At 38.2% G+C, this 21,183-nt stretch overlaps 2 protein-coding genes across 2 annotated transcripts; one reads left to right on the top strand and one right to left on the bottom strand.

The window, feature by feature from the left end:
- Window positions 1-2: 2 nt before the first annotated feature.
- LOC110068745 (uncharacterized) lies at window positions 3-12,697 on the top strand. Its single transcript, XM_089279983.1, has 15 exons — window positions 3-545; window positions 2,271-2,306; window positions 3,018-3,065; window positions 3,840-3,908; window positions 5,459-5,531; window positions 5,737-5,844; window positions 6,148-6,188; window positions 6,394-6,421; window positions 6,726-6,815; window positions 7,762-7,850; window positions 8,527-8,637; window positions 8,957-9,058; window positions 9,293-9,354; window positions 9,595-9,637; window positions 9,789-12,697. Exons 1-15 carry the CDS (start codon window positions 285-287, stop codon window positions 9,942-9,944), a joined length of 1,317 nt encoding a protein of 438 aa, XP_089136109.1. The 5' UTR covers window positions 3-284; the 3' UTR covers window positions 9,945-12,697.
- A 3,190-nt stretch (window positions 12,698-15,887) lies between these two features.
- LOC110068772 (uncharacterized) lies at window positions 15,888-19,672 on the bottom strand. The gene is made up of 7 exons (XM_020776180.2): window positions 19,474-19,672; window positions 18,097-18,159; window positions 17,652-17,732; window positions 17,219-17,256; window positions 16,796-16,837; window positions 16,648-16,710; window positions 15,888-15,996 (listed from the first exon to the last, which is right to left on the bottom strand). Exons 1-6 carry the CDS (start codon window positions 19,546-19,548, stop codon window positions 16,677-16,679), a joined length of 333 nt encoding a protein of 110 aa, XP_020631839.2. The 5' UTR covers window positions 19,549-19,672; the 3' UTR covers window positions 15,888-15,996; window positions 16,648-16,676.
- Window positions 19,673-21,183: the final 1,511 nt, after the last annotated feature.

Below are 21,183 nucleotides of genomic sequence, written 5' to 3'. Positions count from 1 at the left end.
TGCGCGACTTTGTCAGTCAACACATTTGCAACTCAAAGGACGATACTAGTGATGTCGCCTTGGTTTCATTCATATTTCTCGTGCAGTAGCAATTATCCTAGTAGTAGTCTACGAGCCGTATTCAAAGAGGAGAGTCTGGACTCGCCAAAATCTGGCTAGAATATTCGGAATTCGGTAATTCCCGCGAAAATAATTTTCGCGCAAAAAAAGTAAGCTTGAGAAGAAAAAGAAGCAAGTCGGAACTTGCTCCGAAAGGAGATAAACTTGACAGTTTTGTAGCGGCAATGGGAAATGCACAAGGTCGTCGTTCACAGCAACGAAAACTTCAGAAAAGACCTCACAGTATAGCTGTTGAAAAGCCAGGAAGGTGGACCGAATCGTCCAAGCCACAATTACAGCGAAGCGCTAGCCAGGGATCGCTTAGGAGACGGTACACGGAATCTGGGAATTATTCCTACAAAACACCTTGGCCCGTTCCCCTGAGTGAAGCTGTCTTTTTGCCAGAATACGATTCCAAGCAACCGGTGAAGATCAGCGATTTTGAGGTTTGTTGACAAGCTGAAATATTTAATAAAAAGAGTTGTTGCAGGTGAAGTGGAAAAACTGAGAAAAAGAGCTCAAATGTAAGCTTGAGCTTAAGTGCTTGTTACATTTCACTCTGTTTTGCTTGTACTTGGCAAACTGTCATTCTGCATAAGATATAAACACATTAAATTGCTTTGGCAGCCTCCAGCACTGTCGAGAAAAAAATTCGGAGTTGCCCAGAAAATTTTCATCGCCGTAAGAAAGCGGTTGTATCTGTAATTTTGTTGATCTTGTTTGCATTGCTTTCAAATCTAGCACCATGGTGTTTGCGAGTGACTGAACATAGGTTGATTTTGTTCAACATGGGTCATTATTAATTCGTCTTAAGTGAGACAGAATGTCCAGAACTTTTCGTCGGCTCGATGTAAATATTTAAGATTATTTCAGAAAAAAATGCGAAGGATATGCCTCACACGGTGGCTGACATAAGAACAAAGATATTTCCTGAAATGAAATTTCGAGGACGTGTCCTCACAAAAACCGACGAGAATAAACTAATTGGATTGAATTAAATTGGCTGTATTTGCATACATGTTCAGAAACCGCAAGCAGAAAAGAATGGTTTAGGAGTATTAAACAACGGTGGATGACCGCGGAAAGGTTGATTAAACAAGAGTTTTAGCGGCATGCGATCCGACATGTAGAGTTAACACAGGCTCACGTGTCTTGTTTACCGAATATTTACTTGCCTTACAATTTGCGATACTGATACAACCCATCAAAAGAGTTTTCAGACAATTTCAAGTTATGAAGGCTTTCCGTGTCTGGAACCGATACGTTTGGAATATGTTTATTATGGTTGATTGCCTTCTTGTAGCCCTTGATTACCACATTTCCTCTGGAGTCACGGACAACATCCGCTTGCGGGAAAATACGAAAGTGGCCGCCTGTATTTTAAAAACAGGCGGGAACTTCTGTCGCCAGTTTCTCACATTGGCGGTTATTGTGTTGTTTGTTTACTCTCAGTGGGAGACAAGCTTAAGAACAGACGGTCACATCTTGTTAAAACAAGCCAATGGCTGGCGATGTTCAGTTCAATACGGCAGAATGTTCGGTTGATAAGGAAGGAGGCAATTTCATAACAAAAAATAATTTTTAAATCAAGTATGTACAATATTGTACATAACCAGCAAAGGGGCAATATATCTGTAGCCTCTGCATAGCAGCTGTCAATTTTACAGGGTTGGCTTGTCTCCAACTGTAATTTGTTAATATAAATAAGCTCATCACTCCAGCTAAATATTGTTTGTATAAAAAGAGAGTTTGAATAACATTTTAAAGTGAAGCTCTTATGCTAGAATGTTCTTAAACTGCATGAGAAAACTCTAAAATTTTAAAACTGTTTTGTTGACCATGTTTCAAATTTATTTCATGTTACTGTCAAGTAACATCGAATCATCAAATTTTTGCAAGCAGTTTTAAATGTTTTAGAGTTTTCATCTTTTAAAGAATGCTCTAGCATTAACCCTTCTGGAAAAATAAAGTTTGATCCCAAAAAATTAACATCAATAGTAATTTTTTTGATCAGCAGTACAGTGTCTATGACATTTTTTAAAAATGTGTTATGTCTTGTTTTGAGCTGCGGATCTTTTACATTTTATAGCATTATTTAGAATACCTGTGATAATGTAATTTTTAGCCTGCTTGAGTTTATATAGTGATGTTAAATCTCTATTTTTTTCTAGATCCTGGCAACCGTTGGAAAAGGTGCATTTGCTCACGTAAGTACTTTCATGATACTTTCATTGCCTAATAAACTTATAATAAGTTCTCTCTGGGGTGCAGCTGAAAAATGCTCTCAAAAATTTCAAAAACCTCTCAAAAACCCCATTTAAATGGACTCGCACAGCAGTGATCTGTTGGAAACTGAAGTGTGTAGGCTGAGGTACCCTGAGTAACACAATGTTATGATTGAACAACATCATTCTGTTTTCAATACTACATGACTTTGTACTTAACAAAATATGCTCAGATGGCTGCTTTTATTTTAAAGTCTGACACCTCAATGTATAACTGTCAAGCAAATATAATATGTGTAATTTTGAGTGGGGAGTGTGTAATTGAATCATCAAGGAAGCAAATACCAGTATCAGTCTTTGCACTGTAAAACACTAACTGCACAATCAATATTTTATTCATTATGCGGTCATAAAAGCAGGGCCATGACCAGTATGAGGCAAACCAAGTTACTTGCCTTAGTCATTTGTTTTTGTTTTTGAAGGGATAAATTAAAACACTGCTAAATGTATACCTAGGAAGAGAATTTAACCAGGGACATAAGCCTCAATCATTATATTTTTCTGGCTATGGCCCTGAACAAGCTAGTGACTGTACAAGCTAGATGTCAAATATGTTTTAAAATAGCTTTGAAAAACCAACCTTGTAAGCAGCAAGCTGTACTCCAACCCTAGTTCTTGTCATTTTTCCTCTAGGTCCTTCAAGTGCGAAACAAGCAGTCTAATAAATTATTTGCTATAAAGGTAAGTTTGTCCTTATTTAGCTGCTGATTTCAAAAGATATCAAAAGATGCTGTCAAAGGGAAGAGGCTGAGCAATGGACAAACAATAAATATATACTCTAAAATTGCAGTGTTATAAAATGTTCATGATGTCCAAGGAATTATCCACTCACTATCATTAGTCCACTTTAAGTCCATTATATCTGTATGTAAAGAACATAAGTCTAGGATATGGGTAAGCTTAATCAAGATCAAGTAACAGTGCAATGCTGATAAGTAACAAATAAAGTAATGGTGACTTGTTAAGAACACTGAAGAAGTGAAAGAAAGATTCATGTGCCTTTAAACACTTAGTTCATCCAGCTTGACACAAAAAAAGGATCATGTGTACTAAAGGCATCCACAGACAAGTGTCAATCGCTACCCTCGATCGATACCCTAGATCAACATCTCAGTCGCTACTCAATCGACATCCCAATCAATACTCAGTTGACAGTTGATTGACAGTTGATCAACAGTCAGTCGATAGTCAGTTGAGTGTCGACCAACTCATATGTATCAGTCAAAAATTAGTCACCTGTCAACCGGCTGTTGACTGAGATGTCAATTCAGTGTCAACAGAGGTGTCGATAGAGGTTTGATTGAGAGTATTTTTTGAGGGTATCGACTGACACTCAACTGGGGATGCCTTTAGTACACATGATCCAAAAAAGCGTGAGAAAAAATTTGACATGCTTCTTGCCTCCAGATGTCTGTATGATTCAGTAGATGTAGCTTGACTTTTCACTCTTACAAGGTACTAAACAAAGCAGAGATAATTAAGCAGGATGCTGTACAGCAGTGCAAAGATGAAGTAAATATACAGGTGAGAATATGAGAAAAAATATTGCTGTTGCAGGTAACAAATGTAGTGTAAATTATTGGTTGATAGAAATGAATAATTTATTGAATTAATAAAAAATTAATGATTAATAATTTGTTTTGCTCACTATACTTCCAACTTCCCATTCAACTTGGGTAGAGGAAAAGCATGAAAATGAGTTAACTAAAGGCTGATGTGGCTTCCTCTCTAAAATTATATAATATTATTTGTAACATACATTTATTTCATATTGCAATTTATCTTATCTTTTTCTGCATTTATTTTCATATTATACATGGATTACTGTAAAATCCCACATTAATTAAAGCCCAGTGGGCTTATATAACTAGCTTATATAACAGGGGGGCTAATATCCGTGGGGAATATAAGCAGAATTAAAAAAATGTTTCGGAACAACAAGATAAAACATATCTGAGAAAAGAATTAAAGCTAAAATATCACTGCATTTGGATTACATCTATAATACATTTATAAAACACAAAGGAACTCACTTAAACATTGGATGGGCTTATATCCAGGGGGGTTCCAGGGCTTATTTCTGGAATAATATCTTTGTTAACAAATAGAGGGACTTATATCTGGATGGACTTATAACTGGGGTAATGTGGGATTTTACAGTATTTTTTGTACTCCTATTTGAATGAGATGTAGACTGCAAAAAAACCCTGTATTTTAAACCCACTTTCAGTGAACATTATGTGCATAAGCGACATCTTTCTACCATCTTTCGACATGCCATCTCTTGACATGCTATGTATTAACGGCTGAAAGACCCTTTAACTGTGAAACTGGCAATGTTTTTGGTTTTTAGCGGGAGAAATGACAAATAAATAATAATTACTGTCCTCAAATGGCTGAAGAAGATTGTGGACTTTGCTTGTTTCCCAATTTAAGGGACAAATCAAACAATTTGAGTGTAGTTGTTCGGCTCTCAATAGTTACTTCCAGTAGAATTGGGCCACTCCCGCTTTTAATATTTGAAAGATGTAAACATTCAAAACAGTTGATTTATCTCTCACAGAGTGACTTCTTGATACTCCTTGCCTTATTTTGATATGTCAAATAAATCAATCTTTCAGTCTGACTAAAAGTCGAGTTTGCGAGTTTGACCACTTTGAAGTCCGTTGTGCTTACATTTTCGATGTAGGCCAGGTTACATAGCATGTCAAAAGTTTGCATGGCCAAAGACGTCACCTATGCACTTAGCACTGAAAGTGTGTGTAATGTGCTATCACTGGATGAACACACTTCTCATTCAAAAGAACTGGGATGAGTAATCTGGGTGTGAATTCCCAATACATTCAAAATTTGTTTGTGATGTCAGTGAAAATTATACTGTGAAAATCAATTATTATTAAATACATGGTATTACAAACTAACCTTTGGTTAGGCAGGAGTATAAACCAAAGGCTTTTTAAGCAACATTTTTACAATAACTCTTGAGAATAATGCTGGCAAGTAGCTTGCAATGGATGTAAATCTGATTATTATATTAAACTGGATAAAGTTGAGTTCTTTAATCCAATATGCAGGTTAAACTTGGCGAATTTCCATTTCTAGTCAAGGCATGGTACACATGGCAAACAAAGCACAATCTTTTTATCGGTAGGTTTTTTATTTGTCTTTTACTGTTTTTTTTTTAAAATAAAGTTGACCCTCTTTCTCCATTCCCAAGAAGTTAATACACACTATAGGAGGAAAATGAAAGCTTTTCCGTAGCAAATGAAGTGGCTGGATCATTGCCAGTTTTCATTCTTTCTGAGAATTTGAGCAATACAGCACACTGAGGATTTTTTTGTTCTCTATACAGTTTCAGATTTTGTTGATGGCAGTGATCTTTACACATTATGGCGACAGGAAAAGAAGCTAGATGACACAACAGTCACGTTATATTCCGCTGAACTTGTCATCACGTTAGGTCAGAGAAGTTTCTTATTGGAGTTAATCTGCAATTCAACACTTGCAACACTAGACTCAAAAGTTAAATGACCTCGCACACATTATGTAAGCCAGCAGTATTTGTGTACATTAACACAACTCATGGAATGATAATCTTTTCTTATTGACCCTGAAACCCAGAATAAAAAGCTAATTTCTTTACGGATTTATGTATTTATTTATTTATTTATTTTAAATAATTTTTTTCATTATATTTTGGATAATCATAAAACCCTTATAAGGTTACAGTTTGTGCTCATCACACTGTTTTTTTTTTTCTCAGATTACCTACATAAATCAGGAATTATCTACAGAGATTTAAAGGTAAGAATTTTAAATTTCCCCTATTACATTTATCAGGTATAGAGCCCATAACAGAACCAGAGAACTAAACCGAGCGAACATATGGAAGCCTGGTCCCTCAGATCCAAAAACCCTGGCAGCAGCTGTGTGTCTATATAATATTTTTTGGCTTCTTTTCCATGTGTAATGTTAATAATATTTGTGTGTTCCAATGTTTTTCCCTTAGCTTGAAAACATCCTTATAGACAATGAAGGTAAGAAAATGCCTCTGTACTCATTTCGTTTTACGAGGGCTACAAGTAAATCAGGTTTTATCACTACCGGTATGTCATTGAATGCACATGTTCAAAGTTTTTTTTTTTTTCGTTATTTATAAGCATGGAGGGAGGAGCGGGAGGGGGTGGATTTTAACCGTACCATTTTATAATAATGTTGTGTACAAAATGTATTCTTTGCAAGAGAAAAATATGCATTAGCCTGCATGTTTTAAGTGCGTGTCTAGACAGAGAATTTAAAAAATGTTTGTTTGTTTTTTTTTTTCTTTTTACTTTGCTCTAGGGCACATTAAACTTGTGGACTTTGGTCTGTCTAAATTAGTTAAACTTGGAGAGAGAACGGGAACTATTTGCGGAACATTGCAATACATGGGTAAGGTTGAAATTCACTAGACATTGAACGAAACCTTAAAAAAATGATAGTTTGCTAAGGTAGAAAATCACCCGCGAGGTAGAAATGAGCCGAAAAAGGAAAAAAGATGGTTATACATTGAGTCGAATTTTGCTCGAGAGCCCACTTGATGCAGAAATCTTGTTTTTGTTTTTTTTGTTCCTTTTGTTTCCGTCCTAAAACGTTGAAAGTCTGTATCCTGAGGAAACCCTTTTAATTCCTTTCCGTGAGGTTGCGATCCGTGATGAGATTTCATGTGGGACTGCACGCAGAAATACTCGATTGATTTGAGTGAAAGGCATTGTTGCTCTCTTCCGCCGATATTTGTATATTGTATCCTGAAGAGCTGAGGGGAAATCAGAAATACTGCCTCAACACAATGAACACGGTTTTATTTAAACCCCGTGGTTTTGGGTGCGGTTAGTTCTTCCTTTTACGTACGGAAATGAATCTTAGCCGTCGGTGAAGACGTGTTGTTTTACCTAAACTCAGTCAAAAATGGATCTTTATCTAAACGAATTACCACATTGTTTTGAAATCGTTGCTTTCAATCGTTTGTAAATAAAATAAGGTTGAAAATTTTATGAATCAGACTCCCTTTTATTATTCACCCTGAACTAATGGTAACAAGTCATTCAGTGTTTCCAAGGTCCGAAATATAGCAAAACACGAACTTGGAGAACAAAAAAGCACCATTTTACCTTTTTAAAATTTTGTTCAATATTGATTACCATCTCATTTATCTTATCGCGTTTAGACGGTGAAAGCGACCACAAAGATTCCGAAACCCACGCGCGTGTAAGCGAAACATGACAGCTTTTGTACTATGATCATCTGCCTATCTTCTTTTCGTTTTTTCCGGTGGCGTAATCGTTTAATTCTTCATTTGTTTGAGAATTAACTGTTCCTTTTTTTCCCCGTTTCGTAGCTCCTGAAATCCTAAGTGGAGAGGCGTATACTCATGTTGTGGATTGGTGGAGCCTGGGTGTGGTCATTTACACCCTCTTGGCCGGAAGGGTAACTATTTTAAGCCAACTTCTCTCTTTTCTGTCTGGAGTTCCGACAAACCTAAAAGTTTCTTTCTTTCCCAGGCCTTGACTGCAAATTCGTTTCGGTGTCGTCACCGGAACTTAGGCCCCGTCTACATTATACCACGCTGGAGAAATTTGGAAACGGTGTTTATACTCTGAAAACGCATCAGATGTTTTCCGTCCACACTACGCTGGAGAAATTTGAAAACGCAACAATTACTGGTCATTTTGGATTTGTGTTTGAGTAAATCTCGGGCAGGAAAATCACGTGATTATCGTTACGTCATCGTTTTTGCCAAGCCCCGTTTTCAAAATGTCTTCCTTCCACACGAAAAGTCACCGAGTCAGCGTTATCAAATTCCTCCGGTTCCGTTTCCTCCGCATTAGTGTGGACGGTAGTCCTAACCGTAGAAATAAAGCTACGTTTTCAAATATCTCCGGCATAATGTTGACGGCAGAGTGAGATCACGAAGAGATTATACCGAGACTAAACAAAAATACAAATGGCCCTCTTAAAACAAGAGATTCTGGTCCTTGTATTTGTTTGTGGTTGTTGTTTTTTGTTTGTCTTGTCTTGTCTGTTTCTTTGTTTGTTTGTTTGTTTGTTTGTTTGTTTGTTTCATTTATATAATAATGAAATACTGTCTCTCATATCATTGCAGTATCCATACCCGACAACGCCAGAGCACGCCAGTCAGCACAAGGTGGTCAGCGGTATAGAGGTTGAATTCCCATCTAACCTTTCGCCCAGTGCTGTGAGCATTCTTCAAGGGGTATGCAGATTTGTCTTGACTGAGGGTATTTTGGCCACTTCCAAATTTACCTTTTACGTTGAAGGAAACTTGAAAATAGTAGTTTACTGAGACAGAAGAACACCAAAGAGATGATAATAAACCATAAAGAAACAAGGATGGTTGAGGATGGAGAAGATTGACACAGATTACAAACAACGAACTTGAAAAATTTAGGCTAAGCGTTTCAAGATACGCAATCCGTGACTTAGCTCCTTTAACGTATTGAGTAACAAAATAGGTTACTGTGGAGGGTTTCTTTCTTTTCCTTTTTTGTTCAAATTGCTCTTCTTTTCAACAGCTTCTTCAGAAGGACCCCGAGTTGAGGCTGTCAAGTGTGGAATCATTGAAGTCGTACGCGTATTTCAGCGAGATATCGTTCGAGGATGTGTTACAAAAGAAGGTGAGTCTATGACTCGTTTCATTTCCTCCGCTCAGCGCCGAGATTATTTCAAGGCAGGATTGAAGCTTTGATTGAAGCTTAAAATGTACCTTCTTTTTCTTGCTGCCAGACTAATGTGAAATCTCCGCGCTAATTTATTTGTTTACGCGTAGTCAGGGAATAAATACATCAAAATAGCTTTTCTATTTATAATTTATTTACTGATCATTTCAACGATGTCCATGTTTTCAACAGCAATCACCCATCACCTTAGAGACACTCAAGACACTGCGGCGAAGGAGTATAGCATCTAGAACGTGAGTGCTGTTTCCTACACTGAAGTGATTTTTACACGCCTCTTACATCTTTAATAATGATAATGATATTGATATTGATATTGATAATGATAACAACAATGACGATGATGATGATAATAATAATTATAATTATAATAATTATAATAATAATAATTATAACTTTATGAACGTCTCAATTGAAACCTAGCAGAATAGAATTCCCCTGCTAATTCTTGAACGACTAAAATTTTCCTTTTTCAGGATGTTCCCCAGGAAAGTCGAAGGAAACCGACGAGATAAAAAGGTGAGGGTAAACATTAAAAAGTGTAGCCCCGAGCCTTCTGGTTCATTGATACCGGTGCTTTATTTTGGTTTCTCTAGCACCATATTCTCAGACCCAAACTTAATTGGTCACTGTTAAGGAGATTTGATGGCTTCTTATTTGACCTACACAGCCTCGTCCGTTGTCATGGGCAAGCCCTGGACACTTTACTGTACAAGACAAAACTCATATGGACTGGCTTGTGGCTGACCTGGGGAGCCTGCACACACTAAGGCTCAGCAGTAACCCGCAGAAAGGCACAAGAACTGAATGCTTGGTAGCTTCTTGAAAATGATCAGAGATCAAGTGCGCATGCGCGCTGAAGCTATAATGCAGTCGGCGACCGCAACAGGTGCCGTTCTTGGACGATCTTCTGGTACTCGGCGAAGATGTAAATTTAGTGTTCACCAATGAGGGACATATCTTTCTCCTATGTTGGTTTGCATCTCTCTCATTTCATCTACCAAGCAAAATGAAAAATGTTCCATGCTTCTTTTGCTATCTTCTGGTACCTCTTTTTGCGACTGAATTCATGATTTCCCACGACACACAATTGCAATGAATAATTTTGAAACAAGCGCATCTTTTTGTTTTCACTTTGAATTCCGTTAGACATTCTTACATATATTTCTAATGAAAAGAGTACATTTAATATATATACAGTGTATAGAACAGACAAATTGAGTTTAGTACTCGTTATAAATGTGACATTTGTATCTACAAAAGAGACCCAAATAAGCTTTATATGTTAAAGTGTTAAAGATAGTTTCGGACTAGGAGTTTCCTAAGTAACAGAAGCTGCATGTTCGTGCACGGTTCCGGTTTCGGCCAAGCTCATCGGAAACATCGGTCTATCGCGCCATAGTTAGTGATCGCGTGCGAAGAAAGTTCTGGTACCCAGTCTCTCATTTTCTTTTGCTCAGGGTTGGTCAGTCAATAGACCCTGTGCGCGCGCGCGAAATATCAAAATCACAACGCGCGAGGACTGAAGGACCTTCACTCCACTAAGTCTAAGGGCCGTATACACAAAGTTAAACCGTTCAATCACTTGCAAATGAAGTGCAGCTTTCGAATGAGACAACGATTTTCAAAACTGTCCTACCAGGACACTTTATAATATTGTGTTGTGTTCAATGCTGACAGATATCACTTTAGATATCATTTAAGTGTTGACGTGACGTGGCATGTCGTGAGTAAAGCTGAAACAGGCAAGAAAAGAGCTTGTTACTTTACAGCTGGTAAATAGATTTCCTTGTGATCTGGCAAAGACCAAACTTATTCCCAAAGATTCATTTTCAGGTTGTCATGTAGATTCGTCAAATCGTTTATTTGCTTCACTGCTAATAATAATAATAATAATAATAATAATAATAATAATAATAATAATAATAAATAATAATAAATAATAATAACAATAACAAAAAGCTCCAAAAATCCATTAGGCTTAGTAGCAGAGGCCACCTCGGTTGTTGATATATTAGTATTTGTTGCCCGTGTACTTGAAATTGTTGGCAGTGGTGTGTAAAATATCATCACTAGATAAATTTTAAAAGATGAATACATCGTTTCACAACAGAAATAAATATATTTGACCCCTTTTACATATACCTTTAGCCATTCTTTTTCTTGATGAGCTCTGGCCTTGGGGAAACTAGCTCTGGCCACGTTTCTCAGGTACAAATAATTTCAATTTTGGAAAGGAATACCGACCAGTTCATAACACAATACACCGATTCCAGAAACAAACCGGAAGTTGCACGCAAGCGAGGCTTAATAGCCCTCGAGCTTTCAAAATGGCGGACGAAATGCTGGGGAAGAACGAAAAAATTCGAATGTATGTAGGTTAGAGCTACTTGTCTGGGGCAAATGTGGTAAAGAAAAGGAAAAGAGTTGGACACAAGTGTTGTGCGGTTGCAAACTCTAATAATCGAAGCAAAAACCGACCTGATTTATCATTTCCACGACTGAGTTTCCTTCGGACAAGCTAGCCTGATAAACAAAGAAGAAAAAAGTGGGAAATACTTATGCAAAGGGGAGATGTCTATTTTACCTCGGTAGGAAATAATTGTTTTTCCGAGCACTTCTTGCCAAGTGATTTTAAACTGAGTACACTTTTTGAAACTGGGAGCCGTACCCTCGGCTTTCACTTGGGCAAAAGTTGATGAGGAATCTCTGTGGAGAGCGAAATATGTGATGCATCTGAGACTGGCATATGAATACCCATCAGCTTCAATCAACTTAGGAATTAATCAGTTTTCATGCCTCTGAGGTAAACAAAAAAAGTTTCCCAAAAACAATGTTGAATGTGGAAGGACATTAGTGATTTAAATACAGCCATTGATGAATTTTGAATATTTTTTACTCGCTTAATATTTCAGCAAGATCTGGCTTTTAGGTTTAATGTTTCAGAACTAGTAGTGTCAGATAAATTATTGCCTGGGCCAATTTCCTGTACTTGATGTTGGGGAGCCAGCCCATTAATTATTTACCTGAAGTTTTCCTAGGCAGAATTTGAAAACATAAGGTGCAGAATAGACTGCAGAGAGATAAAAGGTCAGACACCCAAGACCTGGACATCCAAAAGTGAACTTTACTCTGAATAAGTCTGACAATACATTTTAAGGCCTAGTAGGAATTTTCCTTAATGTCGTAGATTTGATAGACAGCTTGTACTGGCAAGCAGGAAGGTTATAATCTTCATCCATTCTATGCATGCAACCAAGTAAATCAGAACTGACTATAATTTTAATACCAATTTTCTAAGGAAGACTGTTTTCCAACCATGAACCAGAACTGCAAATGTAAGAATACAAGCTGAAATGGCTATTAGGAGAATAAATGGATGGCATGTATTTGATGGTGTAACTCCACTAAGGTTGTGTAGAGTTGTTAATCAACCCTGGATAGTGAGCTATTTGCTTGTAAACTGGCAGAAAAAAGTTATCTGATGTTTATTTGTCATTTGGTAGTGACTTTAAACAGAGTACATGATATTGTTCATCAGTGGTAATTAAATATTTGGTGATTTCCACCGTACTGAAATTGTGCATTATGTGGCTTCATGTTCTATTTTCTGGCACAGGGTGTAACATAGAAGGACGCATGGTAGAGCTGGTGTATAATTTTGCTAACAACATAAAAGTGCGATTGAATTTGACCTCATTGAGAATTTCCTACATTCTATGATCTTATAGATTCCCAATTGTTTTGAACTATTTTGAAATATTTATTCAAATATTCATCACCAGAGGAAAACTGGAAGTAGCTGAGTTCTCTCATATTAGATGCTGGACGAACTTTTTGGACCTTTGATATACATTATTTATTCTGGCTTTAGCAACAATCACATTGTGTAAGGCCATCTCTAAGCATTAGTAAGCCAATTCTTTAGCATCTCCTTCCACCATTCTATGTCCAAGGCATTTTGCTCATTAAAAATTCGCAGTTACTTTCAATTTATAGTCAGGACATTCCAAAGTCTGTTCACAACAAAGAGTAGTTGTTGTACATTGTACATCATAAACTGAAGTTCATATGACTCTTGTTTACTTTTAAACCAGTGTCAAACATTTTGCATATTGATTTTATAAGGCAATCTTTCAGGTTCTCACTATCCATAACAATGACATTCCTAGCTTAAATTATTTCATGGAGATTGCCCTTACTTGGGTCTGTAACCTCAGTCCAGCTGGGGACCCTGGGGAGGTCCCCAAAATTTCCCTTTTCTCTTGAGCAAAAAAAAGCATTTTGTTACTTGCACCTTCGTCGATCCCTGTTGATGCATTATTTCAGTGTACTTGTTCATTACTAGTTGCTAGTTTTCTGGGCCATCTTTCATGGCATGTGACTGATAGTCTTTGTTACACTGTAGTACACGTCTCTGATAATTTTATTGGTGATTTGACTGATGAATCAGCTTTGTGATTGCGTCCTACCCTGTAACGCAATGATGCTGTCACTGTACCGAACCCTTGCTTAAACCATTCTTGGCGAGTAGATCGTGGTCTTGTTTGATACTCTGAATCAGCATCTTTTGAACTTTTAAAAGGATTTCCCTTTATTCTCTAACACCGATTGTTAATTTATGAAGAGAGGTTGGATGTTCTCTAACTTGAGAAGACTGAAGTCGTCCGTGAAAAATGAATCAGCCGTAGGAAATTTTTTAAAGTGTTTTGTTGCAATATTCCCGATATCCGGCACAATTTTTAAATTTACTTCCGTATGTTCTTTCGAGCTCTTGCTGTAGCTTTAGTAAAGCATTCATCGGGTCAGGGTCGAAAACTTTTACAATTTTCATTTCATTCAGATTCTTTTTCCTAAACCGACCATGAACAAAGTTCTTTTAGGCAATAAAAATGGTGAGAACAGGTTTTTGCGCATATTGGAGATCGAGACAATCGAAGGATGGAAAACATACCGGTCTAAAAGTTCCTTTATTTTGCCCCTTTGATTTATTCGGCGACTTTTAAGCCAGAATTTCGATTGGCTGAGTGTCAATTTTTCCATGTTCTTCGCTCACACTGACGCCGGGAATATCATCAGAAGAGAGATTGGCCTTTCTTCTTCGTTCGCCATGTTGCCTAATTACCGCGAGGGCTATTAAGCCTCGTTTCGGTGCAACTTCCGGTTTTTTTCTGGAATCGGTGTATACTGTAAAATTTTGGTTAACAGGTTATTAACAGTAATCGCGGGTTAGCAGGTACTTCCTGCGAGTCTCTTAGGGAAATCAGCGCTGAATTAGCCAAAATCTCTCCCGGCTAAGAATCTGACCAAACATGTGTCTAGAGGGTTGTCTCAAGAGCTTGCTCTTTCCTCGTTATAAGGCCCCGCCGGTTAAGAGAGACAGGTGGCTCTGGGCACTAGAAAGAACCAAAACAGTCGTTCGTCGCACGAAGTGTTTCAGCACCGAATAGTCCTGTAGATGCTCTAGATCGAGAGAAAATAGTCAAGAATGGCCTCAAAACTTTCAAATCCTGATTTAAAAACTACGTTTACTGCGTGGCTTTCAAGGGATGGCCAGCAACAACTGTCTATTCTCCTCACGGGGAAAACTGGCGTGGGTAAATCTCGACTAGTCAATGCTCTAGTTGGCAATGGAGTCGCTCTTGAAGGTCAGCAGAAAAAGCCATGTACTGCCACTGTTAACGAGTACAGAACTGTTGTTAATGACACCCAGGTCCTTGTATGGGATTCTCCAGGACTGCAAGATGGTAAATGCAATGAACAGTTGTACCTTGAGGATATGAGAGAGAAATTACACGAAGGGCTCGACCTTATGATCTACTGTATCAAGATGGACGACAAGAGGTTTCATAAAGATGACAAAGACGCGATCCGTACCCTAACCCGAGAGTTTGGGAAGAATTTATGGAAGAATTCAGTTATTGCTTTAACTTTTGCCAACAAGATCGACGACCCAGATGAAGGAGACGAACGGGAATACTTTTTGCGTGACTTGAAGTTTTGGAAAAACGAAATCGGTCAGTTCCTCGCCAGCGATAGCGTGCTTGAGTTAAATTCCACAATACGCGATGAAATTCCTGTTGTCCCGGTGGGAATTGCCAAGAAACTTTGTCTGCCTACGATTGAAGACTGGTTTGCTAATTTCTGGCTGATCTGCTATCGACGTATGAAAATTTCGTCTAGAGTAGCCCTGCTCCGAATCAACAAGGATCGATGTAAGTTTCCCGATTCTAGAAGGTTAGATGCTATTTGTGGTTCAGCTGAGATGACAAGTACGCTGACATCCGAGAGCGCCGAGCGTGAGGAGATCCCAGACGAAATTCCTTTGAACCAAGAGCAGCATAAGCAGTTTTGGAGTTTAACGTGGGAAGCATTCAAGTTGTACTGTATTAACATTCTTAAAAGACCTGACCTAGTCGGTGGAGCAGTAAGTGTTGGAGTTCTTTTAATGTTGCTTGGAATAAAACTGAAATAATGTTTTTTACGATAACTGCAGAAATTCTCGCGCGGTTATTGGCTAATTTTCATTGTCAATAAACGGACAATTTGGTATCGTAAAAAACAAATTGATGTTAGTTTTTAATGCGTCTGTCCTGTTGTTGACAATGAATTTCGTCATAACATCGTCAAAGTAGTCTGTGGATCCACTCGGCTATCGCCTCGTGGATCCACAGCTACTTTGACAATGTTAAGACGGAAGTCATGATCAATAACAGGACAGACGCGTGAAAAATTTGTTAAATTTGCAAATGAATCAAACCATTCAATGTCAAGTATCAAGCTTTATTTTTTTACCTACAAAATACTACTACTAAGAATAAGTTGGCTAGCCGTTATGGCTCCATGTTGTGTTGTCTTCCTTGGCATGCAAGCATCACCTGGTTTTAAGAGAAAGAAAAATGTGATTTAAATTCTTTACTGCAGAAAATATGGAAACTTAGTCGAAAAGGTTCCATAATGTTAACAATCATAATGAAACCAGAAAGCTGTCAAATCACGCATCTCAAGAAGTTAGCTGCTGATTTTTTTGCGGAAACCAGCGGCAATGTTTAAATTACTAGTAACCATGAAGCTGAATTATATCAGATTAAATATGTCTCCAACAGGACAAGAGTTTGTTTTCAGATTCAATACTGATGTTGACAATAGAATGCTCGGAATCAGTGATAACAATAGCAAATTGCCTCTATGCAAACCAATACCCTATCTCAGACTGTTTGTGTCGACATTTGTGTAGGGCTTTTTGAATTTTGCACATCTAATAGTTTCTTATAGAGTGCTACCCAGTTCCAAGTGGGTGCAAGTTCTGTCCAGTTAAAACCAACATGGACGACTAAGACGCGTCCAAAGCTATTGCTTTTTGGAAATGTAAAAATCGCCCCCCAACGCCGCCCTACAGGCCCACGGTATTACGTCACTGACCTCTGCGTGCGTTACCGAGGCCATTATTAAACTTTCTCACGACAACCCCAAATAAAGTCAGAAGCGATTGTTCAACTAAGCGTCTGGAAAAAATAATTTATTTTTACCTTAATGATGTTTTGCTTCTCTGAAGTTTTCACTTTTCCTCGGCCAAACTGTTCGCCAAATCGCTAAAACAGAACGTCATCGAATGTTTAATCGTTGGTACGATAAAATAACATTTTTAAAAACATTTTGTTTCATTCACTATCTTACCTTGAAAATATCTTTGCGATTCCGTGGGAGGTTATCTGGTTCCTGTACGCCAAAGAGATAAATGATTCGAAATATGAACAATATGTGACGAGAACTGACTACTAGACTAGGCTCCTCCGTTATGTTTTTTCAAGCATTACCCAAGTCGCGCAACATGAGGCACGTTTATATCTTCCCTTTAAAATAATGAATAACCGTTTCCTGATTTGTGACAATAATGTTTGTCATCCAGTTTTACGAAATGGCTTGTGCTACTACAACGCAACTTGTGTTCTACACATTTTGAAACTTACTATTGCGAAATATAATTCATGAAATAAAAACCTACAACAAATAGCTACAAATCGCGAGGTGATGAAAAATTGAAAGACGTATGGAAGAAGCAATATATCAATATATGATTATAAATCAATTATAACTCACTCTCGAAGTTGAGCCAAAGCGTTAAGAATCACATCATTCTGCAAATAACAATAATAAATTGTAATAGTATAAATAAAGAATAAAAATAATAAATTGATAATAAAGGCCACCACTTAGTCATGTGTACTGTTTCGTTGTATTTTTAGAGAAACGCAGTTTAAATAAGTATGGAGGTCAGGCGATAGCGTTGAAATACATCTTATGGGAAATGAAGAAAACAAGTACTGCAATATAAAAATAAAAGCATTTCTAAATACGTCGCCCTTGGTTATACGCGAATAGCAACATAAGAAGTAGACGAGAATTTAAACTGAAAACCAGTTGAAAACATTGTGGGTAAATATCAGTAGTTTCGGTCTCACTGTTTGAAAATCATCTTCAAATGGCAAAGAACTGAGAAGAAGAGAGGAAAAAGAAAATGCCTGTTTTTTACCGAACGTTTGTTTCTCCCTTTGGAAACTGCTTCCGAGAAACGAATGGCTGCACTCTTGGCGATACCAGGTAAGAGTTCAATCTAAAGAGGAAAATAAATACCATCAATATAATAATATAATATAATAGTTATCACAGCACTATCCAACATGGATTAGGTGCGCCACGCGCGCGCGAGGTGACAATTTTTTTTTTCTAAGATTGACTCCGGCCACACTCAATTTGCAGTGTTATGAATCATCCGCTAGTTGATCTCCTTGAAATAAAGTATGGACACCTCTCCTAGTTTCACTGGTTGTTATATCATCACTTATTTTATAATTCCCATGACTGTTGGCCACTTTGTGTGATTGTCGTTGTGGACAAGTTCGACAAAAATGTTAAAGCTATTAATTCACATTAGGTCATCACTGTATTGGGCTAGTGTGATTGAGTAGCTAACTAACCGATCGCTTGGACCTTGGTTGAGATTCCACTGCTGAGTCTTGAATCCCTTGAACAAGCTTGCTCTGAAAACAAAACAATCAGCGTAATATAATGCCAAATGCACATAAATCAGCTTATACGAGGGCTATATATATTTAAACGCCAGTTTAACGTTCCAATATTGATGGCAACATTTGTTAAATGGCAATGTTGGGTTGATTAATATTTGTTAGAAACAAGGCACGTGAGCCAACATTTCTTAACATTTCCAATCGAAGTTCAAGACTCAATTCACTGAGATTTCCGGAAGACTGATAACTTGTTCTTTCTGTTCTGCTCTCGAGGCTGAGATAGTTCCTCAAGATAAGAAATTCGCTGCACGCAAAAGTGACAGAATGAATCGAGAGGAACTGAACTTTTTTTCTCCTTTGGCGCCAGTCAGCCGTATGCTTTTCACTTTTAGATCTTAAAACAAGTTAAGATCGAAATAGCAAATCTCGTTAACGAATATCACACATTTCTTCTAACAGCAGTTCGGAGTATTTGGTGATACACATTATGACTTTTTTAAAAAAAATTCTTACCACTTGTCCTCTTCAGTGAGAAATTAAACGTTTCGATCGCTCCTGTGAAAATTGCGTGATGGCATGCATGGCTTTCATTTTCGAACAGAGTCATAAGTTGATAATAAGTTCCGCATTCCTGCAGGTTAACAGCAAGAGTTGTTGCTGTGTCTGTGACCTCGTAGTACGTAATTACATGCAGACTGAAACTTTATGAAATCAACCTCCCGAGTGTCCCTTTAACGCTATTCGTGACACTTTCGTTTTCTTTTGGGGATGCTGTTCCGTCCATTCGCAGTATCAGCAGCGCAGTTGATTCCAAGAAAACTCTAAACTCCATCACTGAATGTCTGTCTTTGATCATAATGATATGTAAACTAGTAATGTAGACTGCAATAAGACTGTTTAACAGACGCTAACCGCAAATTAAGGTGTGCTCACTCTCTGTGCATTTGCTAACTAATATTCTTAAGGGGCAGTGGAAAAACCTGACGTGCGAAGCCAGCGATCAAACCTTAATACAGAGTTCAGAAAATACACGTATTCAGTATCTTTTATTGAACAATAAGAAAAAGCGACGCCTGAAGAGTATAACTAGAAAAGTCTGCAGTGTATTAACTCGCTCATTTGCCGGGCTCCTTGACGAGCTCAAAACGTGCGCACCCTCTGCCCAAAACATGTCCCTCCTTAAGGATTGCACGCAGAGTTTCATACTTTAAGATGATTGAACTTGACATGACAGAAAGTTATTTTAATTTATAGCTTCTGCTCTCACTGATTCAGGAACCTGTATCGCGCATCATTTTTACCAAGTGTGCGCACGGTTACACTCACCTTTTTAGCGACTGGACTGCCTGAGTAGCAAACAACAAGCACGAAAATAACACAAAGGGACAAAATGGATTTCATCTTTTCCAAACTTTCAGATTTCAATTGAAACGGCTTTTTCTATACCCAATGAAGTGGTATTAGATTGGCTCGCGTTCTCCAGTAGCGGCTGACAGCGTGTCTGACTGAGAAATGATGCAAGGATGCGTTATGCGGAAAATAAAAAACTGGTCACATGGTCTATCGGAAAGCAATGCAAATTCAATGCGAACATTATAATTAGGAACTGTGTAATTACACATGACTAGACGGAAAATTACTTAATGACCGCGTCACTAGACATGAGGAAAGCAATTATTTCTTGATAAACCGGTACACTTAACTTACAAAGTGTGCTTATATGCGTTCTGTTTTGAATTTATCGTGTCTCTAATAATATCCTACAACGCTTCTGGAAGTTTCGTCACTTATAGACTACTTATGTATCCGTACACGTCATCAAATCGATCTGGCGGTCGAAAGTCCATTCTTGTTCTCAGGGTCGCTCGACTCTCTTAGCCGACGAGACCTGAGCACGACAAATCTCCTGAGCTTTCTCTATTGTTCTCTGGTACATAAAGTCACTGCTGAATTAAAATTCTCAAATCAACGTAACGATGACTAATGAGGAATAATACGAACGCAAAGTTCCAAGGTCACGGTTACCGACCACTCTAAACCCGCAAAACTGGCTGAGGAAACCGAAAAGTAACAAAATTATAAAGAACGCCATTTTCTTGCGGGAAATAGCGGGTAATCCCGCGGGTAATCCGCGGGTAATCCCGCGCGGGCAAGATAGCGCCATCGGGAAGCTACAATCTTGGACAGAATAAGATAAGAAATAAAACCACCCCTCCCCCCGAATCAATGATGAACTCGCGCTACAACCAAAACACGCCATTTTTTCCATCATTGAAATGGGGGGGAGGGGTGGTGTTAATTTTTTTTTCGTTTATTTTGTCTAAGATTGTAGTCATATGATATATGATTCCTACGATTCTTATATCGCTCGATCCATGTCCTCCGCGATTTATTTACATACTCTGCCGCTTCCGCTTTCATTTGGCTGGCATTAACTTGTACGATAAAACTTACTATGTAAAGAAAAGAGACAGAATGGCCGCTAAACTATCCAATGATGATCTCCGATCACTCAGGCACAGATATTCAGAGTGGTTTTCGGAAAACTGCCAAAATCATTTGTCTATTCTAGTAACAGGCAAGACCGGCGTTGGCAAATCTCGCCTTGTGAACGCTCTGGTTGGAAGACAAGTTGCAAAGGAAGGAAGACTGAGAACGGCTTGCACGGACACCGTCACACCAAGCTGTGATTGATGGTATTGAAGTTGTCGTGTGGGATTCACCCGGCCTACAAGATGGATCATGCAACGAAAGGTTGTACCTCGCCGACATGAAGCAAAAGCTGGACAGAGGGTTTGATGTTATGATCTACTGCCTGAGTATGACCGAAACACGGTTTCAGGGCGCCGATAAAAACGCGATTCGGACCATGACGGAATATTTTGGAAAAGATCTGTGGAAGAAGGCAGTGGTGGCCTTAAACTTCGCTAACAGAATCAGCGATCCTGATGAAGAAGACGAACTAGCTTACTTTATGAATGAGAAATATTCTTGGGACAAAGCAATCGATGAGTTCCTCGACGACCTTGGGATTGA

Source organism: Orbicella faveolata, unplaced genomic scaffold (assembly GCF_042242905.1).
Source record: "Orbicella faveolata isolate gen_17 unplaced genomic scaffold, um_ofav_v1 contig_47, whole genome shotgun sequence".
Lineage (NCBI taxonomy): Eukaryota > Metazoa > Cnidaria > Anthozoa > Scleractinia > Merulinidae > Orbicella > Orbicella faveolata.
This window is presented reverse-complemented; position numbering and strand designations above follow the sequence as displayed.

Coding starts and splice junctions, on each gene's coding strand:
- LOC110068745 (XM_089279983.1), top strand. CDS start 285: ATGGGAAATGCACAAGGTCGTCGTTCACAGCAACGAAAACTTCAGAAA. Junction 5,532..5,736: donor AAAGCACAATCTTTTTATCG/GTAGGTTTTTTA, acceptor TTCTCTATACAG/TTTCAGATTTTGTTGATGGC. Junction 9,355..9,594: donor AGGAGTATAGCATCTAGAAC/GTGAGTGCTGTT, acceptor TTCCTTTTTCAG/GATGTTCCCCAGGAAAGTCG.
- LOC110068772 (XM_020776180.2), bottom strand. CDS start 19,548: ATGAAATCCATTTTGTCCCTTTGTGTTATTTTCGTGCTTGTTGTTTGC. Junction 18,160..19,473: donor GCAGTCCAGTCGCTAAAAAG/GTGAGTGTAACC, acceptor TTTTGTTTTCAG/AGCAAGCTTGTTCAAGGGAT. Junction 17,257..17,651: donor AAGGGAGAAACAAACGTTCG/GTAAAAAACAGG, acceptor TGTTATTTGCAG/AATGATGTGATTCTTAACGC.